The sequence below is a fragment of the Pelodiscus sinensis genome, chromosome 17 (assembly GCF_052426305.1).
Source record: "Pelodiscus sinensis isolate ZL-2025 chromosome 17, ASM5242630v1, whole genome shotgun sequence".
Classification (NCBI taxonomy): domain Eukaryota; kingdom Metazoa; phylum Chordata; order Testudines; family Trionychidae; genus Pelodiscus; species Pelodiscus sinensis.
The window spans coordinates 27,215,473-27,243,377 of record NC_143068.1 but is presented as its reverse complement, the minus strand read 5'-3'; the positions used below and the strand labels follow the sequence as shown (position 1 = coordinate 27,243,377).

At 49.3% G+C, this 27,905-nt stretch overlaps 1 protein-coding gene across 6 annotated transcripts in view; it reads left to right on the top strand.

Annotated features, from left to right (window-relative positions):
- The window catches only part of PLCG1 (phospholipase C gamma 1), a 101,196-nt gene that overhangs the window by 29,898 nt on the left and 43,393 nt on the right, over window positions 1–27,905 (top strand). For 5 of the 6 annotated variants that reach the window (XM_075901320.2, XM_075901323.2, XM_075901321.2 and 2 more), the window contains 3 exons: window positions 13,195–13,347; window positions 14,265–14,358; window positions 15,410–15,457. In XM_075901320.2, the coding sequence (XP_075757435.2) occupies window positions 13,195–13,347; window positions 14,265–14,358; window positions 15,410–15,457 (295 nt within the window). The remainder of the gene's footprint in view (window positions 1–13,194; window positions 13,348–14,264; window positions 14,359–15,409; window positions 15,458–27,905) is intronic. The other variant, XM_075901324.2, reaches the window with a different exon arrangement.

Below are 27,905 nucleotides of genomic sequence, written 5' to 3'. Positions count from 1 at the left end.
AAGGATCAATAACCTCTGGCCCTGGCTAACCTGTTCCTTGTGGAAAACAGGACCAAGCTTGGAAGCCATACAGACTGCTTCCTGGCTGGAGTGCTCAATAGTCTGTTTGTCTGTGGTTCTTGTGAACCACAAGGTGGGAGCATTGAGGGTTTTACCGTCAGACCGGATAGTGGGCAGGCTAGGAGTGGGAAGGACAGAAACAAGGGCAAAAACCTTTGGCTGGAGGATCCTCCTGGATGCGAAAGTTGGGAGAGAACCCAGGCATGGATCTGTGGTGCTTGGGGAAGCACCACGCAGTCTTGGACTCTGTTGGTATGTTTCGGGCTGATGAAGCTTGGATACGAACAGGGAAGTAACTCCTGAGTCATGCTGGCATCTCCCCTCCTTGGGAGGCTACAGTAGTTTTGGCTGGGTGCCACATAGAAAGGGGACAGACTCGTTCAGGAAAGCTTTTCGGATGTTCGCGTGTCTGTCTGATCCGGGCCTTCCCATGAGCCATTGCTCTTGGAGGAGGATCTTCCTTACCATGTGTGAAGGGGCCATGGGAGTTTTGCACTACTAGGGTTGGTGGGTGAGGAGAGCTGCAGCGTGGTGCAAAAGAAGCTGATGAGAACGGAGAAGAGAAGAGCAGCTGTACTTGTTAAACCCCAAACCACAGTAATGTGTCCTCGCCAGGTGCTCAGGCCGGAGTGTCTGTGCAGGTTAGAGAGGGGCAGAGCAAGCAGCGATGAGTGGTCATGAGCTCTGCGGGCTAGCAGTTGTACGGCCTCCGGAGGGAGACGAGTTCCTCCCAGAAGCGTGCACTGAAATCCTGGCTTTGTCTGCAGTGACTGAGCATGGGCTTACGTCTTTTGTTTAAAGAGAAGAGATTAACGCAGGATAGGTCTTGTTGCAAAATCCAATTGGAGACATGGCAGTTGTTGTGTTTTACCACCAGGCATATAGGGGAGGTCAGCCTTATAGCTGGGGCCCTGGGTTTATTTGCTGTCATTTATCACACAGTACAACTGTGATTTGTCTCCACTCTGGTTTTTACAGCAGGGCTGTGTCTACACTGGGCCACTTATTCCGGAAAATCAGCCGCTTTTCCGGAATAAGCTGCGAGCTGTCTACACTGGCCCTTGAATTTTCGGAAAAGCAACAATGCTCTACTGTACAAAATCAGCCGCTATTCCGGAAAAACTATTCTGCTCCCGCTCGGGCATAAGTCCTTATTCCGGAACACTGTTCCGGAAAAGGGCCAGTGTAGACAGCCCAGTAGTCTTTTCTGGAAAAGCGCGTCTACATTGGCCACAGACGCTTTTCCAGAAAAAGGGCTTTTCCGGAAAAGCAGCCTGCCAATGTAGACGCTCCTTCTCCGGAAAAACTGAAAACGGAATAGTATTCCGTTTTAAGCATTTCCGGAAATTCATGCCAGTGTAGACACAGCCCAGGACGGCTAATGTGCATTGGAGATCCCATGGTAAAATCAGACTTGTTTGGTCAATGATGACTAAGGACATGTCTTCACTGCCCACTGGATGCATGGGCAGCGATCGATCCAGCAAGGGTTGATTTATCGCGTCTAGAACAGACGCGAATAATCAACCATCGAGTGCTCTCCCACTGACTGATGCTCCACCAAAACGAGAAGGGGAGGTAGAGTCGCTGGGAGAGCATAAGCTGTCGATTTGCTGCAATGAAGATACCACGGTAAGTAGACCAAAGTAGATTGTCTTTAGCTACTTTATTCACGTAACTGAAGTTGCGTAACTTAGGTTGTCAGCCTGCAGTAACATAGACAAGGCCCAAGCTGCTGAATCTCTTCTAGTCGCATCCTGTAGCCCTGAACTGTTGCTTTTGTAAAGCTGGGTTGGCTCATTATGGTGGAATGCAGCAGTATGGTCTGAGCTCTCTATGGAGTTATTGCTAATTTAAATTAGTGCAGCTGAGAGCAGAGGTTGGCTCGTTGTGTGTAGTTACTGCATGCTGGTAGGGGGAAAGGAATGAACAACACAGAGAGCTTTTAGGTGAACTGTATCTTCCCTGCTGCTCTTCAGCACAAGGGAGGCCCCCTTGTGTTAAGGAAGAGGCCTGAGTGGAATTCCCCTTGTATCTCAGACTGGGGGTGGTAATGACATCGGTAGGTACATGCACGGAAACAGGGTGTGTGGAAGAATTATTTTTGGATCTGCTAGCCTATATATGGTCTTAATATTTTATATGTTGTTATGATGGCATCGCCTTGTATATAGATAGAGGACTAACAGATGCAAAAATCATTCTTCTCCCACTCACAGTTTCCAAACACACAGGGCATGTCTATACCTACCAGTAGATTGACAATTTGAAGGTCGAGCTTCTGGCATTCGATTTAGTGGATCTATTATAGACTTGTAAATCAAACACTAAGGGCAGCTCCCTCTGGCATCTGTCCTCCTTGCAGTCATGAGGAATAAGGAAAGCTGAGGGGGTGCATTTGTCCCTGTCAGCCTCCCACTGTGTGGACACCACCAAGGCTCAGCTGAAGGTAGGCCAACCCCAGCTATATATTTTGAATAGCTGGAGTTGTGTACCTTAAGCTGACCTTTCTGGTCTAGTGTAGACCAAGCCTCAGCGGATTAAATACTTATATATAATATTTGTAAAAATGTGGTGCTCTGCTGACTCAGTTGACAAAGCTGTTGGGATTCTTGTGACTAGACAGAGATGTTGGGTGTAGTCGGGCTGTAAAGGAGACAGCAAGAGAAGCGTAACAGAGTTGCATGGGCCTGAATGAGAGAACTGGTTGCCTGCCACTGTCTGGAGACTGAAAGGGAGTTGAAGGCTGTGGGCTGGGGAGTCATTAGCAGTTCTTGCTTGTAATGCCAAATGCCAAGCAACTTCAAAACAATCTCTAGCCCTATGCGAATTATGGGTTCTAAGCCAGTCTACATGGATGGCAACCGTAAGAGTTGAGGAGCTTCAGGGGGTAACTGAGTGAGTCTGTTACAGAAAAAAACAGCAAGCAAATGATCTGGTAGCACTTTATAGACTAACAAAACATGTCGATTGTATCATGAGCTTTCATGGGCACAGCCCACTTCTTCAGATGACCGGAGTTATGACTAGGGGATAAGAGAACTCGAAATAAATAGAAGGGTCTTATTCCCTAGTCATGACTCCGGTCATCTGAAGAAGTGGGCTGTGCCCACGAAAGCTCATGACCCCATCGACATGTTTTGTTAGTCTATAAAGTGCTACTAGACCATTTGTAAACAGCATTTGGGGAATCGGCTGCAGCCTTGCACCTTTGGCGTGTTACACAGAAGCGTGTGTGTACACCAGTGGCCACCAACCAGTAGATGGCGATCGATTGGTCAATCTTGAGGCAGTGTTCCCAGCCCTCCTTGGCTCCCCCCACCTGCAATGAGGAGCCGCGCTGGTGCTACAGCCTCCAGTCCCTCGCAAAATTGGAGCCAGCCCCCCCTGCTTCCTGCAGTGGGGGGAGTGGGAGGGAGGTGAATCCTGAAGCTCTGTGCTGGAGATGGCATCTCAGCAAGTGCGCACGCTGCTCCTCCCCTCCCCACAGCAGCACACGGGTTTTCTTATTTTCCCTTCCTTCCCCCGTGCTCTTGCACATTCCAAAGCTGGCACACCATGTGGAGCCCGGGGCCAGCAGGGAGTCCTGCTGACCCTGGGCTTCACATGGGCATGTCCCCTTTGAAAAGAACCCAGTGGGGGCTCTTGTGCATTTCAAAACAGAAGCGCCTGCATGGAGCCCAGGGCCAGAGCAGGACTCCCCGCTGGGCTCCCCGCAGCATTCCAACTTTGAAATGTACAAGAGGCCCAGCAAGGGTCTATCTTTGTGATAGAGGCAGCAAGCGGGGGTGGGGAGGAGAGCGTGACTACTCAATTAATCGCTTACCTCTCTACTCTTACCCAGATTCTGCACCCCTATCCCTATCCCACTCGCTGGCAGCTCTGTCCCGCATACTGGACCCTTCATTTTTGGCCCCACCCGAGCCTAGGGGGGCTTCCTACATCCACTAACCCTGGAACCCCAGAAGAGTTAATCTGGCCTGAGTCCTTGAACCTCAGTCCTACCTATTCACCCCCTCATGGGGCTGGAGTTCCAGGGGAGGGAGGTGTCTGTTGGGGCTACGTTAGTGAGGGTTGGGGGTTTTTGGAGGAGTTGGTTTTTTGCATCTCACTTGTGTGGTCCCTGACTGATCTTAATGTGGGTCAGTGGCCCCTGACCCAAAACAGGTTCCCTGCCCCTCCCATAAATAAAGGCAATGCTGAAACATTTTGTGTTGGCCGTAATATCTTATTTAAAAATGAAGCCCAGCCGACAAGCCCCCAATCAGGGCCAAGCCCCCATCTAGCCGCAGCATCATAACACTCCTGCACCCCCTCCACACACCAACCCTGAGCCCATCATATTCCAGCACCCCAGTCCTCCACTTAACCCCAACATTTTCCAGCCTGGAGCCCCCTCCTTGAGCCCGCATCCCCTTCTCCACCTCCTCCTGCACCCAAATTCCCTCTTAGAGCTTGCACTTCTCACCCCTTCCCACCCCAGAGCCCACACCTCCTGTCTCAGCCCAGTGAGAATGAGTAAGGGATGGGACCAGCAAGTGAGGGAGAATAGGGGAATGGAGAGGGTGGGGTTTGGGGGAAGGAGTGGGGTAGATCCTGACATTTAAGAAGTGATCCTAGGTGTGAAAAGGTTGGAGATCACTGGTGTACACAGATGTGCGTGCAGTGCCAAATGGCTCCAATCCATACCCTCGATTACCAGTGTTGGTTTTTAAAACCATTTTTAATCTACTCTTCAGGTAACAGTTGAAGAGTTGCTCCAGCTGCAAGTCCCAAGTTACTTGAGTTGCAGTTAGCAACATGTTCCTTGCCATGATTTGATACATGGTCAGGAGTGAACACGCTTGTTTGCTCTCCTTTCCAGAGCCTTCCGCCTGCGCTGCTGTAGGCTGGCGTGTCAGATTTCCACCAACCAAATAAATAACGCTAAAATGAAAGGCCACGTTTCTCCCTAGTCTGTGCAGCAAGTGGAGCCACACCAGGGTTTAATTACAGCCCACGTTTGCAGTAAGCTGCATTCTGAATTGCTTGGAAACATCGGGTGTCCAGAAAATGTGACTCACAAACGTGATTATTTGGTTCCCCTGAGGATTAAAGAAACTCTTTTCCAGGAAGTAAGTGGTTCTTGTTTTTTTTGAGGGTAATAAAAATCCTTTCCTAGAATCTGCTCTGGGGAGGGCAGGCGGTGCCTGCCTGCATTTTCAGATCTATCCAGTTTATCTCCATTTACAGTGACCACATCACTCTCCTATCCTTGCACAACTTAAATAAGGCCCATCGCATTCAGAGCCTCTCCGCCCCGTTCTTTTTCTAGATGCTACCTTAGTGAGACGGCTTGGCCAAGTGTGTTGAGAAGGCCGTTGCTGGGATGTTCTCTGGCTCCATTCTGTGTTGGCAGTGCTTGCTACCTGATACTCTGCCCCAACAGCATGATGCTGGGGCAGCCGGATCTGTAGCGGTGAGAGTTAAGCCTGCTCCTGTGCCCCAGTCCGTCTGATCCTGCTGTCAGTTGTCAGGCTGTCTTCCCACCGATCCTGTGTGGGCCCTCAGGTTCTGACTGGGTCTGCCTGAAGTTTCACTTGTCCCATTCAGTCACTGCCTTTCTACTAGACCTTTTGCCTGAGGGGAACAAGCTGGTGGATCAGCTGTTCTTAACCTGAGGAGAATGTCCCATCTATGACGAACATCAGATCTGAACCCTGAAGTTCCTGGTACGAGCCCTAACTGTGGTGCAGCATATGAAGTCCTCCCCACGACACAGGTCCAGCTATAATCAGTAGGATTCCACTAAATTATCCAAGGCTGGTAGCGATGAGCTCCCAGTTGGCAGAAATGCCTACTGTCAGTCATTTTGGTGATTGTGGTGATGTGGGAATGTTACCTCCTCAACAGGCGGTGAGAACACCGTGGTTTTGAGTCAGAGCCTCCTTCATCTCGGGTTGCTGCTGCTTAGATTTGTCCTGTGGTGTAGTCGTCTCCGTGTCCTGTAATGATGCTGTTGTGTCTGCCCCAGAGCAAAGCTGGGATTTGGGCTGAGGATATTGGGGAGATTCCCAAACCTGAGCCATTCTTTTTAGGTGGCAAATCTGAGGAATTATCCCAGATTGAGGTGTCATTAGAGGAGGTTTTGGAACAAATTGATAAACTGAACAGTAACAAGTCACTGGGACTGGATGGCATTCACCCAAGAGTTCTGAGAGAACTCAAATGCGAAATTGCGAAACTGTTAACTGTGGTTTGTAACCTATCCTTTAAATCAGCTTCTGTATCTAATGACTGGAAGACAGTTAGCATGATGCCAATATTTAAAAAGGGCTTTAGAGGTGATATTGGCAATTACAGGTGAGTAAGTCTAACATCAGTACTGTGCGAATTAGTTAAAACTATAGTAAAGAATAAAATTGTCACACACATAGAGGAACGTAATTTGTTGGGGGAAAGTCAACATTATTTCTGTAAAGGGAAATCATGCCTTACTAATCTGCTAGAGTTCTTTGAGGGGGTCAACAAACATGTGGACAAAGGGGATCCAATGGATACAGTGTACTTAGCTTTCCAGAAAGCCTTTGACAAGGTCCCTCACCAATGGCTCTTAAGTAAAGTAAGTTGTCATGGGATAAGAGGGAAGGTCCTTTCATGGATTGATAACTGGTTAAAAGACAGGAAACGAAGGGTAGGAATAAATGGTCAGTTTTCCGAATGGAGAGAGGTAACTAGCGGTGTCCCCCAAGGGTCTGTCCTGGGAACAATCCTATTCAACTTATTTATAAATGATCTCGAGACAGGGGTAAAAAGTGAGGTGACAAAATTTGCAGATGATACCAAACTGCTTAAGATAGTTAAGACCAAAAGCAAACTGTGAAGAGCTTCGAAAAGATCTCACCACACTAAGTGATTGGGCAACAAAATGGCAAATGAAATTTAATGTTGATAAATGTAAAGTAATGCACAGTGGAAACAATAATCCCAACTATACATACAATATGATGGGAACTAATTCTGCTACAAGTATTCGAGAGAGAGATTTTGGAGTCATTGTGGATAGTTCTCGGAAAACATCCACTCAAACAATGTTAGGAATCATTAAAAAGGGTTAGAGAATAAGACAGACAATATCGTAATGCCTCTATAGAAAACCATGATATATCCACATCTTGAATACTGCATACAGATGTGGTCGCCTCATCTCAAAAAAGGTATACTGGCATTGGAAAAGGTTCAGAAAAAGGGCAACAAAAATGATTAGGGGTTTGGAATGGGTCCCATATGAAGAGAGATTCAAAAGACTTGGACTTTTCATCTTAGAAAAGAGGAGACTAAAGGGGGATATGACAGAGGTCTATAAAATCATGACTGATGTGGAAACAGTGAATAAGGAAAAGTTATTTGCTTATTTCCACAATATAACAACTAGGGGTCACCAAATAAAATTATTAGGCAGCAGGTTTCAAACAAAAGGAAGTTTTTGTTCACTCAGCGCACAGTCAACCTCTGGACCTCCTTGCCAGAGGATGTGGTGAAGGCTAGGACTTGAACAGGGTTTAAAAAAGAGCTAGATAGATTCATGGCGATTAGGTCGATCAATGGCTAATAGCCAGGATGGGTAGGAATTATATCCCTAGCCCCTGTTTCTCTGGAGGTGGGTGATGGGAGGGATCACTTGAGGATTAGCGTTGGTCTGACCCAGTATGGCCGTTATTTTGTTCTTATGTTTCTGTGCAAACCAGATCCAAACTGTTCAGCTCATGTTGCAGCCGCAGTAGGGGTAGGTCCCAGACCCGGTGTAAGCCGGAACTGAGCCACGCTGCTGGCCAGCCTGCTAAAAAATTTACTGGCAAGGGCCGGGGGTGAATGCGTGTAGTCAATAGCATTAACCTATAAGCTTTTGCTTATCAATTAATTGGTTAATTGACTACGCTATTACATCCCTAGTGGAAATGATCCTCAGAGATTTAGTTTTTTGTACCTTTTTAAAGTATTTGCTCTCTGGTAGCTGCAGAGCAGTCCAGTAACAGAGATTTCCTGTTGGGCTGTGGGGAGGGTTCCTTTTGGGAAGCAGGACAGACCTTGGAGTCACTGAAACCTCTCTCTAGTTCTGTAGGGAATAAGCCACATTTAGAACTCGGAAGGTTTTGTTTTGCTGGTTCCCGCCTTGTGCTTTTCCTGTGGCCTGTTGATCGCTGCCCAGGTGTTTGGTAGTCAGCCCTGTCTGGCTGGGGGAAGTCCAGGCAAATGTGGCGGTAGACAGTGTCTCCGGTAGGCTGAGCCAGCAGCTCTGCAGATGCATACACATGTGGAGACTGCACTTGGACACCTTGCATCATTTGGGGCGGCAGAGGCCAGGGTGATTCCTAGTCATAACGAGACTTGCTAGGAATCCTGGATTCCAGGCCAAGGAGGGGTGGGCAGAAGTGGCTTCTGTGAGCTATTTTGGGTGGAAATGGTTGCAGGGAAGAGCAAAAGGGTGTGCGACTAGTGTAAACCAAATAATATGATGGTTCTAAAAACCAAGCCCGTCAAGAGAAGAGGAACAGATTCTGAATACGTGGCAGTTCCACAGCCATGGAACGTTGGTAAAGTGGATTTGTTTGAGCTGAACTACAGGTTGTATGCAGAGGAGCTGATAGACTTGCTGGGACCCTGGGCAAGGTGGGGATGAGGTCTCTCTGCTCCTGGGAGGGGTGGGGCTTCGTGTGGAAGGGACCGAGCTGGCAGCAGCCAGTCCACAGCACCACCCGGAGTGTGCCACGCTGTCCTTCCCCAGCCAGCCCTCAGAGTTGCCCAGAGTAAACCCCATGCCCGTGCCATTCCAGTGGTGATTTAAAGGACCGAGGGCCCTGGCCACTGCCGTTCCTACACTAGTGATGGCAACCCTGGGTCCTTTGGGATCACCAAGCCCCAGGGCATCTTCAGATTGTTTGTTTATTTAGGAGACAAAAAACATTATTACTACTACTACTACTACTAGCGGGCTGCGTCCCGTGCTTGCTATGCTCGCCAACCACCCTTTCTCTGTCTGCTTTTGTGGCCCGAGAGCATGATGATATCATTCTGTTGCCCGTCAGGAAAAGCTTTTTCATATATAAAGAGAGATGATTATTTTTGTTTGTTCTCTTAAGAAAACTGCATCCCTAAAAAAGTAAAATGATTCTAAGACATGGTTACGCTTGGAAGTGGGAGGGAAATGTGACAAGTTCAGGAACTCCAAATAGTCTTAACTCTGTCCTGGAATACCACTGCTCTTTTATATTATCCATATCTGGCAGATAAGTGCCTGTGATTTAGGAGTCAAGTATCAGAGGGGTAGCCGTGTTAGTCTGAATCTGCAAAAGCGACGAGGAGTCCTGTGGCACCTTATAGACTAACTGAAGTGTAGGAGCATAAGCTTTCGTGGGCAAAGACCCACTTTGTCAGATGCAACTGACGAAGTGGGTCTTTGCCCACGAAAGCTTATGCTCCTACACTTCAGTTAGTCTATAAGGTGCCACAGGACTCCTCGTCGCTTTTGTGATTTAGGACAGCACTTTGACAAGGCTTTGACACACATAGCTGTGTATCTTTTGCCAATGAAACTGTCATTCGTTGTGTGCAACATTCATTTGGCTCTGTCTGGAAGAGGTAAGGTGCTAATGTGTCCCACTTGGTTTGGTGAGTGATATACTTGCAGTGATGGTTTGTGGTTAGTTGTGCTAGAGTGGATGGGATCAAAGTGGTTGGCTAAAGAAGCTGGGCTGTATAATGTACAACGTTAATTACCATCCCCTCCCCCCATGTAACACATGGATTCTCAAATCTGGGGGTGTCATGATCACACCTTTTTTTTTTTTTTTTTTTTTTTTTTTTTTGTGGCCAGACTAGAGGAGAAGAATCCCAAAATACTTTCCTGTTGTAAGTGGATGTTACTTTTCTGAGGTTACTGCATGTAAAGGCTGAGAAGCTCTTACAATGTGAGGAATAGCAATACTTGTAGAGGTGACAGAGATGGCAAGAGATGTGGCTTTTCAACTTCCGGCAAAATGATGGATGTACCTAGTATGTGCATGTATACTATTCAGTTAGAGAAAACCTTGATAAGATCTTCAGAGGGGGAGCCGAGTTAGGCTGTAACAGGAAAAACTTCAACAACAACAAATAGTCTAGTAGCACCTTAAAGATGAGAAAAAATGTAGACCTGGGCTACTTAACACGTGGGCTGCATGCAGATCGTAGCCCATTTGTTTATGGCCCCCGGGTGGGAGCCAGAACAAAAAAGTCAATATTATGGTCTTCTATTGATGTGCGTTTTAGTAGTTAAATTCCTGGATTATCATTGCTCATTAAAAGTGCTGTTGTATGGGTAGAAATCAGGTAAATATTGCATTTTATTAATATCAGCACAACTGATTTAAATGGGGCCTGTGTGTTGTGTAGTCTTGCCTTAATCTTTGTAGTCATGCCCGTCAATATGAAGTAAGTTGTTTTCACATATTTGCATGTTCATGCCACCACACTTAAGTTGCGGCCCTTGGCATGTGCTGTGAGTATCATTGTGCCCCCCCCCCCCAAGGGTTTCCAAAGTTGAGTAGCCCTGATGTAAATGGTATCATGAGCTTTCATAGGCACAACCTACCTCTTCAGATGACAGGAGTGTTAGAAGTCCAGATCCAAGAATAAATAAGGGGAGAAGGGGAGGAAGGAAAAAGAGACAGTGAGTAGATAGTTCAAATAGTTACAAGAGGCTGATAAGAACCATTAGCACCTTCATTGTTTGTTTGGTTGATTGTCATTAAGATGTGGAAGATGATGTGTGAGCCAGCAGATATTCCGGTTCATACCATTTACATGTGAATGAAGTTAAGTTCCAACCCTTCTCTTTGTATTTGGCTTGTGGAATTGGTCTGAATGGAGATCCATTAATGAGTGTCCAGGAAGATTAAAGTGTTCTCCAACTGGTTTTTGTGTACTGCCTTTTTGCATATCTGATTTGTGTCCATTAATTCTTTCCCGTAGTAGAGACTGTCCAATTTGGCCAATATACATTGCATTGCTGGCATTTGATGGCATAGAGCACATTAGTAGATGTGCAGGTAAATGAGCTTCTGATTTGGTGGCTAGGTCCGATGATGAAATCGCTGGTGTAGATGTGTGGGCAGAGTTGGCACCGGGGCTGATTGCAGGGGTGGGTTCCTGGATGATTATGATGGAGGTGTGTTGCATGGTTACTTGATTTTGACTTTGTTTGGGAGGCTTTTAGTGTGCATGTTTAGGGTAGGCGCTGAGATGTTAGTATAGCAGTCTTGGGGCAGGACTGAGAACTGGAGGAGAAAAAGACTGTGGTCCAGTAGGAATTGCATGTCGTGGGCAATCGGTGCATAGGATGGTATGTCCGTGTAGCAGAAGTGTGTAGCTTTCAGACCAGTATGGTCTGTGTCATACGTTTTGGCAGCAATTTGGGAGCCAAGTTAAGGCTCATTCACAGTAATTTGCCCCTGCATTTCCATCCAAATAAAAATAAACTTCAGCCTTACTTTGCTTTCACGTTTAAAAACTGTCTGTGAAGTTCCCTCTCCCTTAAATTATAGATTTCAACTTGAACACAGCAGCTTAACTAAATTGGATGGGGAGGTGTGGTGGTTTGAGAGTTTCCGGAGAATTTTCCTCTTCAGGAGTGTAATATGTAGTCAGTGACACCTTGGTGTATGCGTTTGATCTGCCTGGATTTTGATGGATGTATCAAACTGTGTCCAGTTCATAACTTCCTTGAACCTCTTCCATACTGTCAGTTTATGTGCAGGCTCGTTATAGTTCACAGCTGCTGAATGAGCTCAACACAGTGTGAACAGCCAGAGTGTATAGACTCAGTGACGTTCTCAAAGTGTAGAAAGTGTTGCAACATCTCTGGGTGCCAGTGTCTGTGAAACACACGCTGCTGCTGCTGCTGCGCCCATGCCGCCATTCCTGCTGCAGCCCTGGCTCCTTGTCCTTCCACAGAACAGAGCAGGCGACAATGAACGGGGCCTTCCCCTCCCTGCCCTCCACCTTACCCAAGCAACTGCAGTTTGGGCTTTCAAAGGAGGGCCCAGCTCCTTTGTCTAACCCCAGCAGCACGCAACGGCTGCTAACGTCTCCCAGGCGCTTGGATACTGATAGTCACATGGTCTGTGCCCTCCCCGATGTCTTCTCTAGAGCCTAAAGGAGCCTAGGTGATTTTCAACAACCGTAGTGCCGGTGGGCACGTGCCTCCCAAACACCTTGAGCAGGGTGGTGGTAAAGGACTGACCAACAGCCGGTGGGGCTGGAGCTTCTGGGCAGCCCGGGAGGCCTAGTGCCTACAGCAGGGATCTTCTCTCTCTCTCCCCTCCGCCCCTTCACTAGCAGCAGTGGGGGAAGCAGAGCAATGTGGCCCCAGGTCACTGCTTTTCTGGTCATGTTGCTGGTGGGAAGTGGAGCAACATGGTGGGGGGAGCAGAGCAAGTTGGGACTGCGTGGCTCTGCTTCTGCCACCTCTGCCAGGGAGTGGGCGGAGCCCGGATCCCTGACACGGATGTGAGGCCACCCAGCTAGTTCCACTGGGCTGTCCAGTGGCTCTGCTCTCCCTCTCCTCTCCCCCCCCCCCCCCTTCCTGGTTACTGGTGGTACTGTGCCCTGGGCTGCATTGGCTGGGGGGAAAACGTGAGGAGAAGAGGAGTCCAGGGTGGAGGGGAGTTGTCCTGGCCTTTCCCCAGGCTGGGAGAGGGTCAAGTAGCAAGTGTCCCCACCTCTGTGTCCATCCTCACCAGTCACCCTGATGGTGCCAATGAAAAGTGCAAGCCACAAGGTTCCCTCGCTGCACAAGCCTAGGGATACCATGTATCTGTAGGGCACTTGTAGTGCTTGACAGCTGGCCTTTTACTAATGACTCTGCCAGATGCTCTGTGGTAAATCACAGCCAGTTCTGCAGAAGGGGAAGCTGAGGTGAAGTGATATGGCTGAGGTCATGCAGGAATCTCTGGCAGTCTGGAGAATTCAACCTCTCAAGTCCTAGGCCAGTGACTTAACACTGGGTCGAGTTCTCCTCTCCCCGGTCTCACCTTCCTGGGTGTGTTGGAGAACTTAGTGACCCCACAGCTACATGTTCATTCTTCTCATTCCCTTTTCCTTCCTCTTTTCCCACAGTCGATATTCGCGAAATCCAAGAGATTCGTCCAGGAAATAATTCCCGAGATTTTGACCGATACCAGGAGGATCCGTCTTTCCGACCGGACCCGTCTCACTGCTTCGTTGTCCTCTATGGAATGGAGTTCAGGCTGAAAACTCTCAGCCTGCAAGGTGGGCGGTCCCCTCCGTTAGCTTTGGATTTGCATGGTTATTTCGATTGTACTCTCTTAAAATATTAAGTTCTGGCCATTTGCCAGTGCAATATTAAAGTCTTGATCCTTAAATATTAAATGATGAGAATGAGCATGTTTGAATGTGACTGACTTGAAATATTCCTTTCACCTCTCTTATTGCTAGATAACTGGAGACGGTTGCACCAGCTTTACTTAAGATCAGTTCCAAAGTGTAGACATTCTCATTTTGGTTTAAGGGTGGCTTGTGGCTTGTTTCAGTTTGGGTTAAGTGAGTTAGGAACAGCTTTAAACTGAAACCGAGACAAGCTGCTTTGGCACTGATTTCACTGTCTGGGATTATAAACCAATGTAAGTTAAATCAATGCACCTTTCTCCTGTAGACAAACCTTAGTGAGCAGCCTTCTGCATATGCACGACAACTGAGTCTTTTACACAATGATTGTCAGAACGCACAGGGGGAGAGATGTTATTTTTCTAGCTTCAAAGAGGATACAGCAAACAATGGGGAAGTTAAAAAGAAATCTGCGTACATTCTAAAAATAGCTCTCGCTTGTGTCTCCAGAGCAGCTTCAGTGTCGCCCCTTGAAAACAAACAGGCACCAAAAAGCCCCAGGAGCTCACCCACAAGGTGGCGTTGAACGCTGAGTATGGTGGTGAATAGGAGCCATCCAGTCAGATATACTGAGAGAGTTGTGGGTCAGAGCGTCCTCGTGAGATCTCCATTAGGCAATGGAGGGGTTGACAGGGACTGTCCATGTGGTGAAGTATAGGCCCTTGGCCCAGCTGGATCCACTTCCTGCTGCCATCCTGCAGCTGTGCCGGGCTTCTTCTATGGGTGGCAGGGGCCGAGCGCCCGTTTCGTTCCTTTATGGGTCTTGTTCTTTATTTTCACAGCCACATCCGAGGACGAAGTCAACATGTGGATCAAAGGGTTGAACTGGCTGGTGATGGATACTCTCAATGCTCCCACTCCCCTGCAAATCGAAAGGTAACGGCAAGCCTCAGGGAGGCCAGCGGCACCAAGACGGGCACAGGGAAGGCAGCCACTCTGCTGGCGTAGCCCTCACAGTTCTGCTCAGGCACCTGGTGCTGAACTTGGCAGCAGTGCCTTTGCTTTATTCCCATTTGTCCTTGGAGCCTTTCTCTACCAATGCACGTCTAGCTCCTCCTCCCTTTTTCTTGAGCTCCAAATGCTATGGTCGGCCCCAGGACAGCTGACTGTCTGGCAGCATCCCTGCACCCCCACACTGCTCTGCCAAGGCATCCGAATCCTCTCCCGCAGCAACGCCTCTTCCAGGTGCGCTTTCGTGCTGAGGCCTCTCAGCAAACCTGTGGTTTGTGTTGGAGCATCTAGGAGTAACGAGCCACTTAGGCTATGTCTACACTGCACACTTATTTCAAAATAACTCGTGTTATTTTGAAATGACAAGAGTGCATGTCTACATGGCAAGCCCATTATTTCAGAATAATTTCAAAATAACGGGCCTCTTACTCCAACTTCTGTAACACTTTGACTTCTTGCTCCGACTTCTGTAAGAGTGTTCTTCCTCGGCTTTAACTCGTGCCAAAAGCTGAGTTAAAGTACTTCGACTTCAGCTATGCAATTAACGTAGCTGAAGTGGCGTAGCTTAACTCGACTTTAGCCTGCAGTGTAGACGTGCCCCTAGAGCCTACCTCATTCCACTTGTGAACCACATGCAGTTTGAGCTGAGGGCTCCTTGAGTGAAAGATCTCACGGGATTGATTTGTTGTGGTACGTGAGCCTCCTCTTGCTCCATGATCAGAATCAGCCTGATCCTACCTGCCAGTAGGAGTTCTGGGTGCATGAAAACTCAGAGTATATAGTCATCAGTAGGAAACTAACCTGCTTCACAGAGGTACAGCTGGGCATTCTGCTGTGGGACGGGGCACCAAAGGGAGCGGAGGACACTCCAGTGCCTGGCAGTGTTAAGCCTGGAGAGTATTATGTTTGATACTGAGCAATCAAGATGTATGGGGAGTACAACGGCTGAATGTCCGGATTGTGTGTTTCCCTTTAGATGGCTCCGGAAACAATTCTACTCACTGGATCGCAACCGAGAAGACAGGTAAAGAGGGAGGAGCTCTTATTTCCATGGGTGTGTGTTTGGAAAAGTGGGACCCATTTTATGTGGTGCTGAAGCCTCAGAAATTCTAGAGGTCTCCGGCATCCCTCCCTGGTCACCACCTGTGATGTGCACTTAGAAACCAAACCTATTCTGATGGCGTCAGAACACCTCCTGCTGCTGCTGCCCTCCTTGCAAAGATCAGAACAAAGGGCTATGCAAACGTTTAGTTTGTGCAAAGCTAGGGTGTCAGTCTACCTGCCGTGCACTAACTGTCCATGTGGATCTTGCTGGCAGCGCGTTAATAGCGCCTAACTGAGCCTTCATCGACCTGTTGTGGCATGGGACTGGATCAAAGCTCGCTAAGAAGCTATCTGCCCATCATCAGCGTCCCCAGGTACCATTAGCTGCAAGCCAGGCTAGTGTGGGGTAGATAGATACCCCAGCTCATTGCACAGACAAGTCCTAGGACACAGGCACAACTCTTACTTGGGTGAGCACTCCTGCTGAAGTCCACGGGGCTTGCTGATGTGAGAGAAACTTGCTCATCTGAGCTAGGCCTGTAGAATCAGATTCCTAAGTTGTGGTGTTGGCAGCATATAGGCTTAGTGTATTGGTGTTTCCCTCTGACACTTAACAGGGCTTTGTTAGTCGTAGCCAAAGTCTAGAGCACAATCTGGGTGGGCTTTAAGGGGGTGTTATATACCCCACTTTCATGGTTATTTGATACACTCCGTTTAAACAGTTTCGGTTTTCGAATGACCTATTCTCTATGGTTAGGAATGCAAAACACCTTCTGGGGACCAGCTAGGGAAAATGAGCCATTGAGTCCCAATTTATGCTCATATAACCGCACCCCGGGAGGAAATATACAGCGGTGACAACCTAATTGGTGCTGAAACACTTTATTTTTGTTACTCTCTCCGCTTCCCCCTCCTCCACAACTCCTCGATTCTCACCCACCTGTCCTGTCTTTTAGACTGCGAGCTCTTTGGGGCCCCAGCTGTATCACTGACACCGTGTATGCTGGCCCAGTCTAGCTGAGGTCTCACAGTGGGTCTCCCTTTCCATGAAGTGAGAGGTCTGGGCACCCTGTAAGCCCTGCTGGGATTTCAGTGGTGTGTCAACCTTTGCCTGAAAGTGAATTTCACCCAGTGAGAGGAGTTTTGTCCTCCGAATGCTGCCGTTGCTGACATGAGTTTAAACAGGCCAGGCGTTCTCCTCCCGTCTTTGGGCACCATTCACTGCCTCCTGCCTGCAGTTCTCCTTAGTGTTGTTAACAGAGCACGTTAACCTTTTGCTATTGATTTTTTTTAAGTGCCTTTCCCCTAGAGATATGAAACATTCAGCCATTACCACTGAGAGGAGGGGACATGGTGGAAGGCAGTGGGGGCATTGCTCATACAGCAATGTGTGTTCTCTGACTTCAGTAAGAAACCTGCTGGACTCTCCGCCCCGTTTATTTATCTAGGCATTAGTGCCACGCTTATTGCCATGGCGACTGAGCACCTGATGGGATTAAATATTCCAAAGGCACTCCTGGTGGCTGTTCTGCTGATGGTGTTTTATTGAGGGAAGGCTGCCGAGACTCACGTTCCATCCTGTGGCTTGTCACTCTAATCCCTGTGGGAAGGCACTACCACGCTCACGGTACGACAGCCTCGGAACGTCTCTCCCTGGCTTTGCTCCGTGGTGTTCGTGGCATGGAGCTGTGCTGGAGAAGTCATGGGGAGGAAGAGAGGGAGTTATGTGATGGTGGGTGTCCTGGGTCGTTTTCACGGAAGGCCTCGAATAGCAGGAAAGCAGTGGTGTGAGCAAGTCTTTTGGGGTCATCTGTCATCCTCTGACGTTTCCCATCCTCTGCTGATCTTGGCCATGCCAAGGGAGTACCTGCCACCTCTGTCATCACTGCCCACTCTTCCCTCCTGCAAACTGTGCACCTCTTTGTCAGCTGTCACTCGTCCTAATCCAGCGCTTGCTCTGGGGAGAAACTGGCCTCTGAGCTCAACAGCCCGGGTGTAATTGAAGCTGGCCAGGATACAGGGCAGAGTGTATATGAGAGAGGCTGGGGAGTGTTTCATGTTGCGTATTGCCAGGTGGACTGTCTGCGTCGTGGCATGCTGTGCGGATTGCCTCCTGCCTCTCTGAGGTGTGGAGAGGTGATTAATGCTTGTGCAGCAGAGGAACACAAGTGTGGCCTTCAGTGTATTCCAGCAGCACTAATGAACTTAATGGGCCTCTGTAATTGTTACTTGGTTTTTAAATATTTTAAAACTGTTTTCTTGCTTCCACTGCTCTGTGTGGCTGTGTCTAAACTACATGGCTCCATCGATGGAGCCATGTAGATGAGGGTTGTAGGCAAAGGGAAATGAAGCCGTGATTTAAATAATCGCGGCTTCATTTAAATTTACATGGCTGCCGTGCTGAGCCGACAAACAGCTGATCAGCTGTTTGTCTGCTCAGCGCGCTAGTCTGGACGCTCCCGCGCTGACCTGAAAGCCCTTTACTGACCTCCCCGTTATTCCTCGTAGGATGAGGTTTACCGGGGAGGTCGATAAAGGGCTTTCATGTCGGCAGGGGAGCGTCCAGACTAGCATGCTGAGCGGACAAACAGCTGATTAGCTGTTTGTCGGCTCAGCGCGGCAGCCATGTAAATTTAAATGAAGCCGCGATTATTTAAATCGCGGCTTCATTTCCCTTTGCCAAACAAACAAATCTACATTGCTCCGTCGACGGAGCCATGTAGTTTAGACGTACCCTGTATGAGTACGGGGGGAGGACTGAATGATGCTACTGACTGGCTTATTTAAGTAGAGTCCTTGTTAAAGTGAGGCCTAATCGGCTTTCTCCTCGTAGCCTGAGCCTGGTACTAATTGGCTACCTGGCTCAGGCCTCCGAATCTAAACACCAGCTATACCCTTTGCATGTTTGGCTGGGCCTTTGTGTGTGAAAATAGGATGCTCGGGTGCTCAGCAGTTCAGTCTGCACCTGTTTTGCATTTGCAAAAATGGAGATAGAGATTTGGAGGCCAGATGAAAGACAAATGAAAACACGTCCTTTAGTTCAGTGGAACCAGCCATGCGCACCTCTGCTTTAGAGAGTATCAGATTAAATGCGGCATAACATTTAGATTTTGTTCTTACACGTGAGTGAGTGCACATGGGGGTGTGCACACATACCAGACTCCTCCCTCCAAACAGAAAACACCCAAACAGAACCTGAATTATTGTGTCTCCTTCTTTAAATATATATTCTTTCCGTGGCATTGGAAATAAAGTGAAGAAAAGAAACTTTCTCCTGCCATGTTTGCCATTGGCATTGGGCAAGTCACTAGAGCCTTCAAGTGAAACTGACTAAAAGCAAAAGGTGAAAGTAACTGTAAGTTGCAGTTCTATAAACCAGAGCTCTCTGGTCCAGCAAAATCCGTGGTCCAGCAGGACCATGGGTGTTCCAGGATCAGAGTCCTAGCATGATGCTTGTTTTGGGGGATCCTGCATGTGGCCCAGCTGGGCTGTGGAGGGGAGATGGGAAGCCCAGCGCATGGTTCAGCTGGGCTGCAGGGAGAGGGGAAGCGGGAACCAGGAAGGCCAGCACTCAGCCCTACTAGGCTGAGAGGGAGTTTGTGGGGCAGGAAGCCCAGCCTGGGACCCACCTGGGCTGCCGGGGGAGCTGGGAAGCCTGGTAGAGCAGCAGGGCAAGGGGTGAGGCTGGAGGCGGGCAGAAATGACCTCCTCTGGTCCGGCAAAATCCCTCATCCAGGACCGTCTCCTTTTGCTGTCCAAGTGGTGTGAAGTGCAAAACGTTAAGCCAAGAGCATAAAGGGCGAAGGTAAATGAGATTTTAGTTCCTTCTGTTTTATAACAATCTAAATGCCTTTGGTAAAACGGTTGCCGTGACTCTGGGGAGTTAAAATATGGGGTGAAATCCTGGCCCCAGAGGGGAGCTGTAACATTGGTTTCAATGGAGCTGGGATTTCATCCATGCTTTTGCACGTGGAAATGGCTTTTCTCAAAGAAGCAGAGAGCGGTGGCTTTAAAATAATGGTCCTTAAAAAATCAGCAACAACAAACCGTCCGTGGAAGCTGGATGACATCCCCATCGCCGCCACTTTCTAGAGACCCCGTCCTTCAGTTGAGAATAAACGCCAGATGTGCAGCTTAGATACGCGCAGCTAGGCCCGTAGGCTTCTGTGGGGCTGCTCGCAGGTGTGTAACGAACTGCACATGCAGGACCTAGTTTTATCTTACCCATTACAAAGATAGCTTCCCCAATTATCACCTCTAATATCATTAACTCACAGACATTTACCTCCTCCTAACCCCATCCCCTTTCTGTTCTGAAATGTGATTTGTCCTTTTCATACGTGCTCATTTTTTTTTAATTGTATCCTTTGGTATATATGGTTGTGCCAATTTTCTTCCACTATTTGATCTGAGGAAGTGGGTCTGGCCCACGAAAGCTCATCATCTAATAAACCATCTTGTTAGTCTTTAAAGTGCTACATTGTCCTGTTTTTTGTTTCAGCTACACCAGACTAACACGGCTACATTTCTGTCACTAGTTTTATACTGACACTTCTGAAACCAGTTGTGTGTATTCGATCCCCCTGCCCGCCGCCCTCCGTTGCAGGTGCAGTAGGACAAAACCCCTGACTCCTGCCCATGGGAAGGTTTGTGTGCATCCCACAAATATAGACGCATGCAGTGGCTGTTCAGGGATTGATTGGTCATTGGTTTGGGAGGGTGTTAGAGGTTTTTTCCTGAATACGCTCCCCAAAACAACGTTCCACCTGTGGTTATAAAAAATTGTTCACTGTTTGGAATGAAACTACAGTGTCAGGGGCGCTGGCTCCAGAGGAATTTGGGGTGGGTGTTTAAAGCTTTGTGCAGATTACATTTGCGTGTAAAAACCTGAAAAAACTTTAAAAACCTCTGGTTGGGCTATTGTCCATGCATGGAGATTTAAAATAATAAAAAGGCACCATCCAAGGCTCTGGGCACTTTCACATAATTAATAACCCAATGCATAAAATTCATATCTAAGCTGTTTCCTCCTGCCAGAGGCAATGAGGGGAAAGCTGAGCACCTCCTGCTTTGTGGTTTAGTTTGGGCCTTGTTTCCTCTGAGAGCATTTGTGGCAAAGCTGCCAGTCCCTCCCCCTCCCCGAGGCCTGTGCTGCAAACCCACCTTCCTCTGTTGTCGCTGCTCCTGTTACTGTTCCATTGGAACCCTGTCGTCTCAATAAACACGAAGAGGCAGCAGAACGCTGCATTGAACCAGTGAATCGTAAACTCTGTGTTTACGACACCTCCCCTCTTGGTGGTCCCCTTGCCCGTCAGTCTTGTCTTTCCTCTTGCGTTCCCTCCCATGTTGCAAGGCAGGAACCTGGCAGACACAGGGCTCATCAACTGAGGAAATAATAAATGGGCAATTACTGGGTTCCATTTCCTGGCCTAACCGCTGGAGCCTGAGACTCAAACTACAGGCCCTTAAGATTGACCGTCTGGGAGCTGCATCTCCGGGGTTTTAACTGGCTGAAATCAATCCTTTCCTGATATACTGTTAAGGGACTCTCGGCAGCCCCCTCCCTGGTGAGTAGAACAGCTTCTCTGCCGGCAAGTCCTCATCTGAAACCGTCGTGCTTGGGCTTTGTGAGTCAGCACTTGGGTGATCATAAATCTGCAAGGGTTGTTAGCTGGGGGGTTCCCCTCTGGATGTCAGTCGGTGGGAGCGGTTGTGCATGGAGCCTGTATGGGCACTGCAGCTGGGTGACAAAGCAGTGAGCAGGGCAGACTGAATATCACGTTTCCATCTCCAGAGCTGGTATATATGCTCACGTTTTCTCTGCCTCACTCCCATGCTCTCTCTGCCTTCACTGTCCCTCACCCGCTCCACAGACCTGCAAAAGAAAGTGTGTGATATAGATGGGCTGGGCAGGAGACTGTGGGTGGCTGCTTTCCACTGTGTCTGAAATAAGTGCCAGAAGCCAGCAGTAATCAGTGTGGCCCCCCTCATTACCTTTGTGAGCAGAAGGGGTCAAAGGCCCTTCGATCCACATCTTGGAGGAACAGGGAGTGCTGGTCCTATGTCATCACTTCCCCCCCTTTCCTTGGGGCCTGCAGCAGCCCTTCTGCGAGGCTGGGGTATGAGGAAGTCCTTAGTATGGACTTTGGGGCATATCCCTTCCTCCAACCTGTTGCTGCTCTTCCCCCTCCTATCCCTGCTGAAGGCAAGTGCAGGATTAGTCACTGGGAATGTATCCTGGCATGGAGCTGTTGGAGGGTAAGGGAGGGATGGGCAGTCAGTGAGGAAGCAGGGATCGTACCGACCTCTTGTTGATCTGGCTGGGAGATGAGTTTTCGCCTCTCTGTGTTCAGGGGGAATAATGCAAATGAAACCCCCTGAACTTCCCCACCCCCTGCACAGGCATTTCCCAGCACAAGGTGTGATGTGGGTCTGCAATTGTTATGTGAGAGCTGTGAGGCTCTTGCTGATGTAGGAGTCGCTCTCGAGTCCCCGTGGCTGCGGGACGTGGGTGGGCAGGGGCTAGCCATGACTTCCAGCCCCCAGGGTTAAGGCCTGTTTGGCTGTCTGTAGGCGGGCTCAGACTTCTGCCTCGTTTCCCGGCAGAGGTGAAAGTGAGCGGGTGCACCCTGGCGCGTGGCTCCAGCAAGGGCTGGCTGAGCTGCAGCAGAAGCCAGCAGGGAGCTATTGAAAGAGCTGGCAGGGACCTGGGTTGCAATAGGACAGTACCCGTAAGAAATGTTAAGTTACTTTCACCGCTTGTTTCCTGGAGCTGTTTGCTTTTGCTCCCAGGGAGCTCACCTAGGCTGCTTGCACGAGGAGCTGAGAACGATGTCCATGTGAGAGCACCAAGTCCACGTATGAGCTAGTGACTAATGGCTAGTACTTGGGGCAGGGGAGTGAGGTTGAGAAGTACCTAGGACAGTCTTTGCCCTGTCTGTGGAACACCCCTGTCCTGTGGGCCAAGACTGATTCTTGCCTGAGCTCTGGGAAGGGCCTGCTTGGGGACTTGGCATGTGACATAGGCATGAGGGCAGGCTCTCAGTTGCCATGAATCAGAACCGGCTGGGGCGGGGTTCATGCTGCACGTGCAGTGTGTCTGGTCCTCCCTCCCTGAGCTCCTTGCGAGTCTCTGGCTGTGCAGCAGGCCCTTGCAGCCGGGAGAAGTTTCTGCCAAGTTCTCCCTTGGCAGGGTTCACGGAGGAGGTGTGTCGTGTGTGTGTGTGTGTGTGTGTGTGTGTGTGTGTGTGTGTAGTGGGGAGGGTATAGAAAGCAAACACACACAGATCGTCTGTTTCTCGTGCATGCATCATGGGAAATGAGAGGAGGGGCTGGAAACAAGCAGACTGTGCCAGGAAGAGCAAATATTTAAAGTTCTGTGATGAGCGTGTTTCTGCCTCTGACTGGCAGGTTTCAAATCTTATCTCTCTCCAAGGAAGAGAGCTGCCTGGCCCAGTGCCTGTGGCACGGTAATTGGAGAAACTTCCGACTTTCCCATGTGGGTGTATTTATTGTCTAGGAAAATGAGGGTGCGAGAGCTCTGGCCAGAGTCCGACGTGATAGGAGTTGGATGCTGAAAACTGCCCCAGAACAGCTCTGCCGCCGCCATCCCATAGCACCTCCTGCTGCCCTGCCCCACAGTGCTCCACTGACACATCTCACTAGTGGCCACAGCACCTCTGGGGCTAGTGGCCTAATCACTTGTCTCTGCCTTTGAAGCTTCATCTTCAAGGACTGTGTCCTCCTTGCTAGCCAGTCCTGGGCCCCACAAACCCAGGCCTGCCCCTCAATCCTGACCCGTTCAACCCCAGACTCTCCCAGCCCTTTGCTCGCCTTAGAAATGCAGTGGTGGCTTGTTGGCAGATAGAGCCAGATCCCCCTGGACGCCAGAACCAGGTTTGTGTCCCCATGTGAGCTGCAACGCTGGTTCCTAGAGGCGAAGGCTAATGCAATAGCCTGGTGTGCCACTGCGACCCAGGGATAGGATTCCCATGCAGCCTCCCCATCCCACGTGCCCACCCCCTCAAAGCCGCCAGCCTCCCGTCTGGCAGGCGCAGGGCTGAAGCTCACAATTGAATGTGCAAAAGGCACATCAGGTATTGGTGCTAATGAGGGGCGACTGGTCCCGTCCCACCTTCCTTGTAGTCTGTCCCGGGATCTGACGGCTTCCAGTCCTGCCTGTATGTGTCACAGCTGCTTCCTGCCACCTTCCCCCTCAGGTGTCCTGCTGGTGGCTGGCGTGGCCCTGTCTCCTGGAGCGGGGCTGCCACCAGCCAGTGCTGAGAGGGCTGTGAGGCTGGTGCAGGAAGCTCTGCAGGGGAGGACCCTCCCCGACTCGGGATGTGGTCCAGCGCGGAGCCGTGACGAGGGCTCGCCATGCACAGGGTAGGCAGGCCATGGAAGAGAACCTTGCCTTGCTCAACAGTGACCCCTGTGGGCAATGTAAGGATCTGCATCTACAGTCTCCAGGATTAGACCTTGGCCACAGTACAGAGCCTGGAAGCTGGAGAGCTGCGAAACACAGGGGATCCCCCAACTGGAGCCAAGGGCCCTCTGCTCCCTGCAGAGAGGATGGCAGGGAAGGGAAAAGCAGCTGACAAATAAATGGCGGATGATGACACAGGAACAGTTTCCCTAGTTCCCCCCAATTCCACTCCCCTCCACCACCCATGGTTCCTGTATTGTGATTCGTTTCCTTTGGCTGATCCCAAAATAGGAGTCGCATGTGGCGTTGATCCAGCTACTGTGCATGCTCCATCCTCCAGTGTTTGGCATTGCAGTCCCTTCCTTGGCCGCCCCCGCACGCTGACCTCCTGGGGCCCTGCGGCTGTGCGGCGTGCGTGCAGACCTGCCTGCCTTCTCTCTGCATTGCACGGTGTCCTGTAGAGCTCCAGGAGACACGTGCCTTCCCCAGCTTTCCAGAGGAGGCTGTGTTTGTGCCAGTACTAGGGATGTAGAATTCCATTTAATTGATTAACCAATTAAAGGGGGAGTGCTCCACCCCCGTGGTAGTGGGCAGGGGAATCTGCCAGTCCTATGCGGGGCTGCTGCTTCTGGGCCCCACATGGACGGGGAGTCAGGAGCCCTATGAGGGGGCCTGGCAGAGCTGGAGCATCCCTCCGCCCGCAGCTGGCCGCTCCTGGGTACCGGTGAACTGTTACCCAGTAAGCATCACCGGTTAAGGGTGATGCTAACCAAGTAACAGGCTACCTGTTTGCATCCTTAGCTTAATTTGTGCCAGGGCTATGTCCTGGCACCTCTGGGCTTGCTGCATCAGTTGTGAAAGGTAAAAAATTGCTTTAGCTGCTTCACCTATTTGCAGAAACCCCCGCACCTCTTTCTTCGCAAATCAAACACTGGCCAGAGGGCTAACCTCTTCCTGGTGGGGGAGGTAATGTTGTTGTTCCAGCTTTCTGGGTGACTCCCTGTCACTAGCTCTGCAGTTTATTTGGCTGCTCAAAGGAGGTGGGTGAAGAGGTCTGGGGCCATGTGTTGGGTCTGTTGCCCTTTGCTACAGAGTGATCTGACTCTCGTGCTCTGCCCTGCAAACAGAAATGCATCCCCCCCACAGCTTAGACAGCTCCCAGGTTAGCACCGCTTTGGGGCTGGTGCTCAAAGGTGCCTGCAAACGAGACATCCGGGCTTCCCCTCCTGGCAGATACGAGCCATCTCTCCACTTGGCTGCTCTGTGGGCGTCTGTGCATGGTGTCCTCCAGACCAAGAGGGTCTCCTTGCTTAGCAGTCTCATCACACTCAGCAGTAAAACGATACCAGACTGTGCTCTGGCAATTCCCGCTTGTGGTGTTCACGATGCCTGCCTGTGCCATCTCTCTCTCCTCTAGGGTTGCCATCCAGCCTAGTTTCTCCCCTGTTGGGGATCTCCTAGATTTCATTGGGAGGTTTGATTCATCGCTTGGCAGCGACTCTGCATCACCCGAAGGACTAACGCTGAATAGTGGCTATTTTGCTTCTTTTTGGCCGAGGCATATTGGTTGTTCCTGGAGTTATAGGCCCAGCCTTGCAAGCCCTTCCCTGTGCAGGACTTACATTGACCTTAACCAGGAGCATGGTGCATGGCTGGCTTGCTGATGCCTCACCAGCTGTTGGTACAGGCTCTGGGCTCGTAGGTCCAAGCTATCCCAACCTGTTTCCCTAGGCTGGGTCCTCCATCCGTCAGCCAGTCTAATTAGCGTGTTAGGCCCTGGGCCACTGTCCCATTGGAGTTGGAAGCCCTGGTAATTGGCCTACTGAAGCCACTATATCAGGCATGGCCAAAGTCCGGCCCGCGGGCCAATTGCGGCCCGTGTTCCGGTTTAATACGGCCCCCCAGGTAATTTGGCAATATCTATCTTTTATGGCCCCCAACGAATCCATATGTATTGAGATGAATACATTGTAAAATCTCAGTTAATGTCAGTTGGTCTAAATCAGTTATAAATATATTTGGACACAACATGTATACTTGGTGTTATGTTCCTGTTCATATTTTTTGAACTTAAAAGTTGACAGAAAACCTTTATTACCAATAATATGTAATGTACTTTACAATGTTCCTGACATATATTTCAGCTTCCTGGATTTTTTTTTTCATCTGGCCTTCAGATATGAAAGGCAGAGTGATTTAACACCTGTTTAGATTTGTCATCCATGTGACGAAATGAAAAGTATGCTGTTTGCAATAAACTTTGCATAAAATAGTTAATTTGCGTTTAATTTTAATGGTTCAAAGAATGTCAGGCAAAATGGTCGGCCCTCATGCATGTTCACTTCATCAAATCTGGCCCTCTTTGAAAAAAGTTTGGACACCCCTGCACTATAACCTGCCCTTCTATACTATTCCCCTGATAGCTCCATGGGGATGAAATTCAGTAGTGTAAGGTTATGCGCTTAGGGGCTGCCAACAAGAATTTTTACTATAACCTTGGGAATTATCAACTGGAAACAACAGCAGGAGAAAGACCTGAGTGTGTTTGGTCAGTCGCAGGATGATTGTGACCCACCTGTGTGTTATGACAGTGGAAAAGGCTAATGCAGTCCTGTGGTGTATCAGGGGATATTCTCCAGCGGACAGAGGGAAGCAGTAATACAACGCACTGGTGAGCCCTCATTTGGAAAGCTGCATGCAGTCTGGTCTCCCATATTTAGGAAAGATGAATTGGTATTGGACAGAGAAGGGCTACTAGGAAGATCAGAAGATTGGTGAACCTACCATATGAGAGGAGTCTTCAATAGCTTGGCTTGTTCAGCCTAACCAAATGAAGGAAGCAGGGAGATATGATTGTTCTCAGGGATTTTTTAAATTAAAGGCCAATACTGGCACAAGAACAAATGGCTTTAACCCGGCCATCAACAAATTTAGGTTGGTAATTAGATGAAAGTTTCTAACCATCAGAGGAGTGAAGTTCTGGAACAGCCTTCCAAGGGGAGTAGCGGGGGCAAAAAAACTGGACTCGAGCGGCCGTATCGGGTCAAACGAAAGGTCCATCTAACCCAGTGGTCAGATTGCTAATCCCATGATTGCTATTAGCAAATCTCTCTGATGCAAGAGAGGAGACACAATTCAAGGAGGGCTGTGAATTATGGTAGAGGATTATTTTCCATGAGGAGTAACGGTAGTTCGAATTAGCCTAATTCAAACTACCTACTCTGTGCCGCGTGTAGCCACGGGCACGGAGTCCACACTAACGGAAATTTAAAAATGGCGGCGCCCAGCAAGATGCAAATGAAGCCCAGGATATTTAAATCCCGGGCTTCATTTGCAACTTCAAATGCCTACATTAACCACCCTAGTTCGAACTAGGGTGGTAGTGTAGACATACCCTTGATGGTTTGAATTTGAGTAAACGTTGGCTTCTCTGGAACTTGAAGCCTTTAAAATAAGGTGTGAGGACTTCTGGCCCTGGGCCTTTTAAAGGGATGAGTGGGGTTCTGTGGCATGTGATGTGCAGGAGATGCGACTGGATGATTGTGATGGTCTCTTCTGGCTTTCAAGTCTATGAGCAGCAACAGGTAATTCACCTCTAGGGACCAGTGCAATTCCTGTAATGCCCCCATCAATGACAATTAGCCAGAATGGTTAGGAATGGTGTCTCTAGCCTCTGTTTGTCAGAAGCTGGCAGTGGGCAACAGGGGAGGGATCACTTGATGATCCCCTGTTCTGTTCACTCTCTCTGGGGACATCTGGCATTGGCCACGGTCGGAAGACAGGACGCAGGACTCAGTGTGGCTGTTGTTATATTCTTATGTTCCTGTGATGGACAAGGAGGAGTACTGGCCAGCACCTGGTGGCTAGGGGGTTAAACTCAGGTAGCTAGCAAGGGTCTTGGCAGGGTGCCAGAAGAACCAATGGGGATACGGTGCTTTAATTTGAATTGTATAAAATACCTTGCCTGCTTTCTTTGTGTGGGAGAGTTAAACCAAGATCTGAG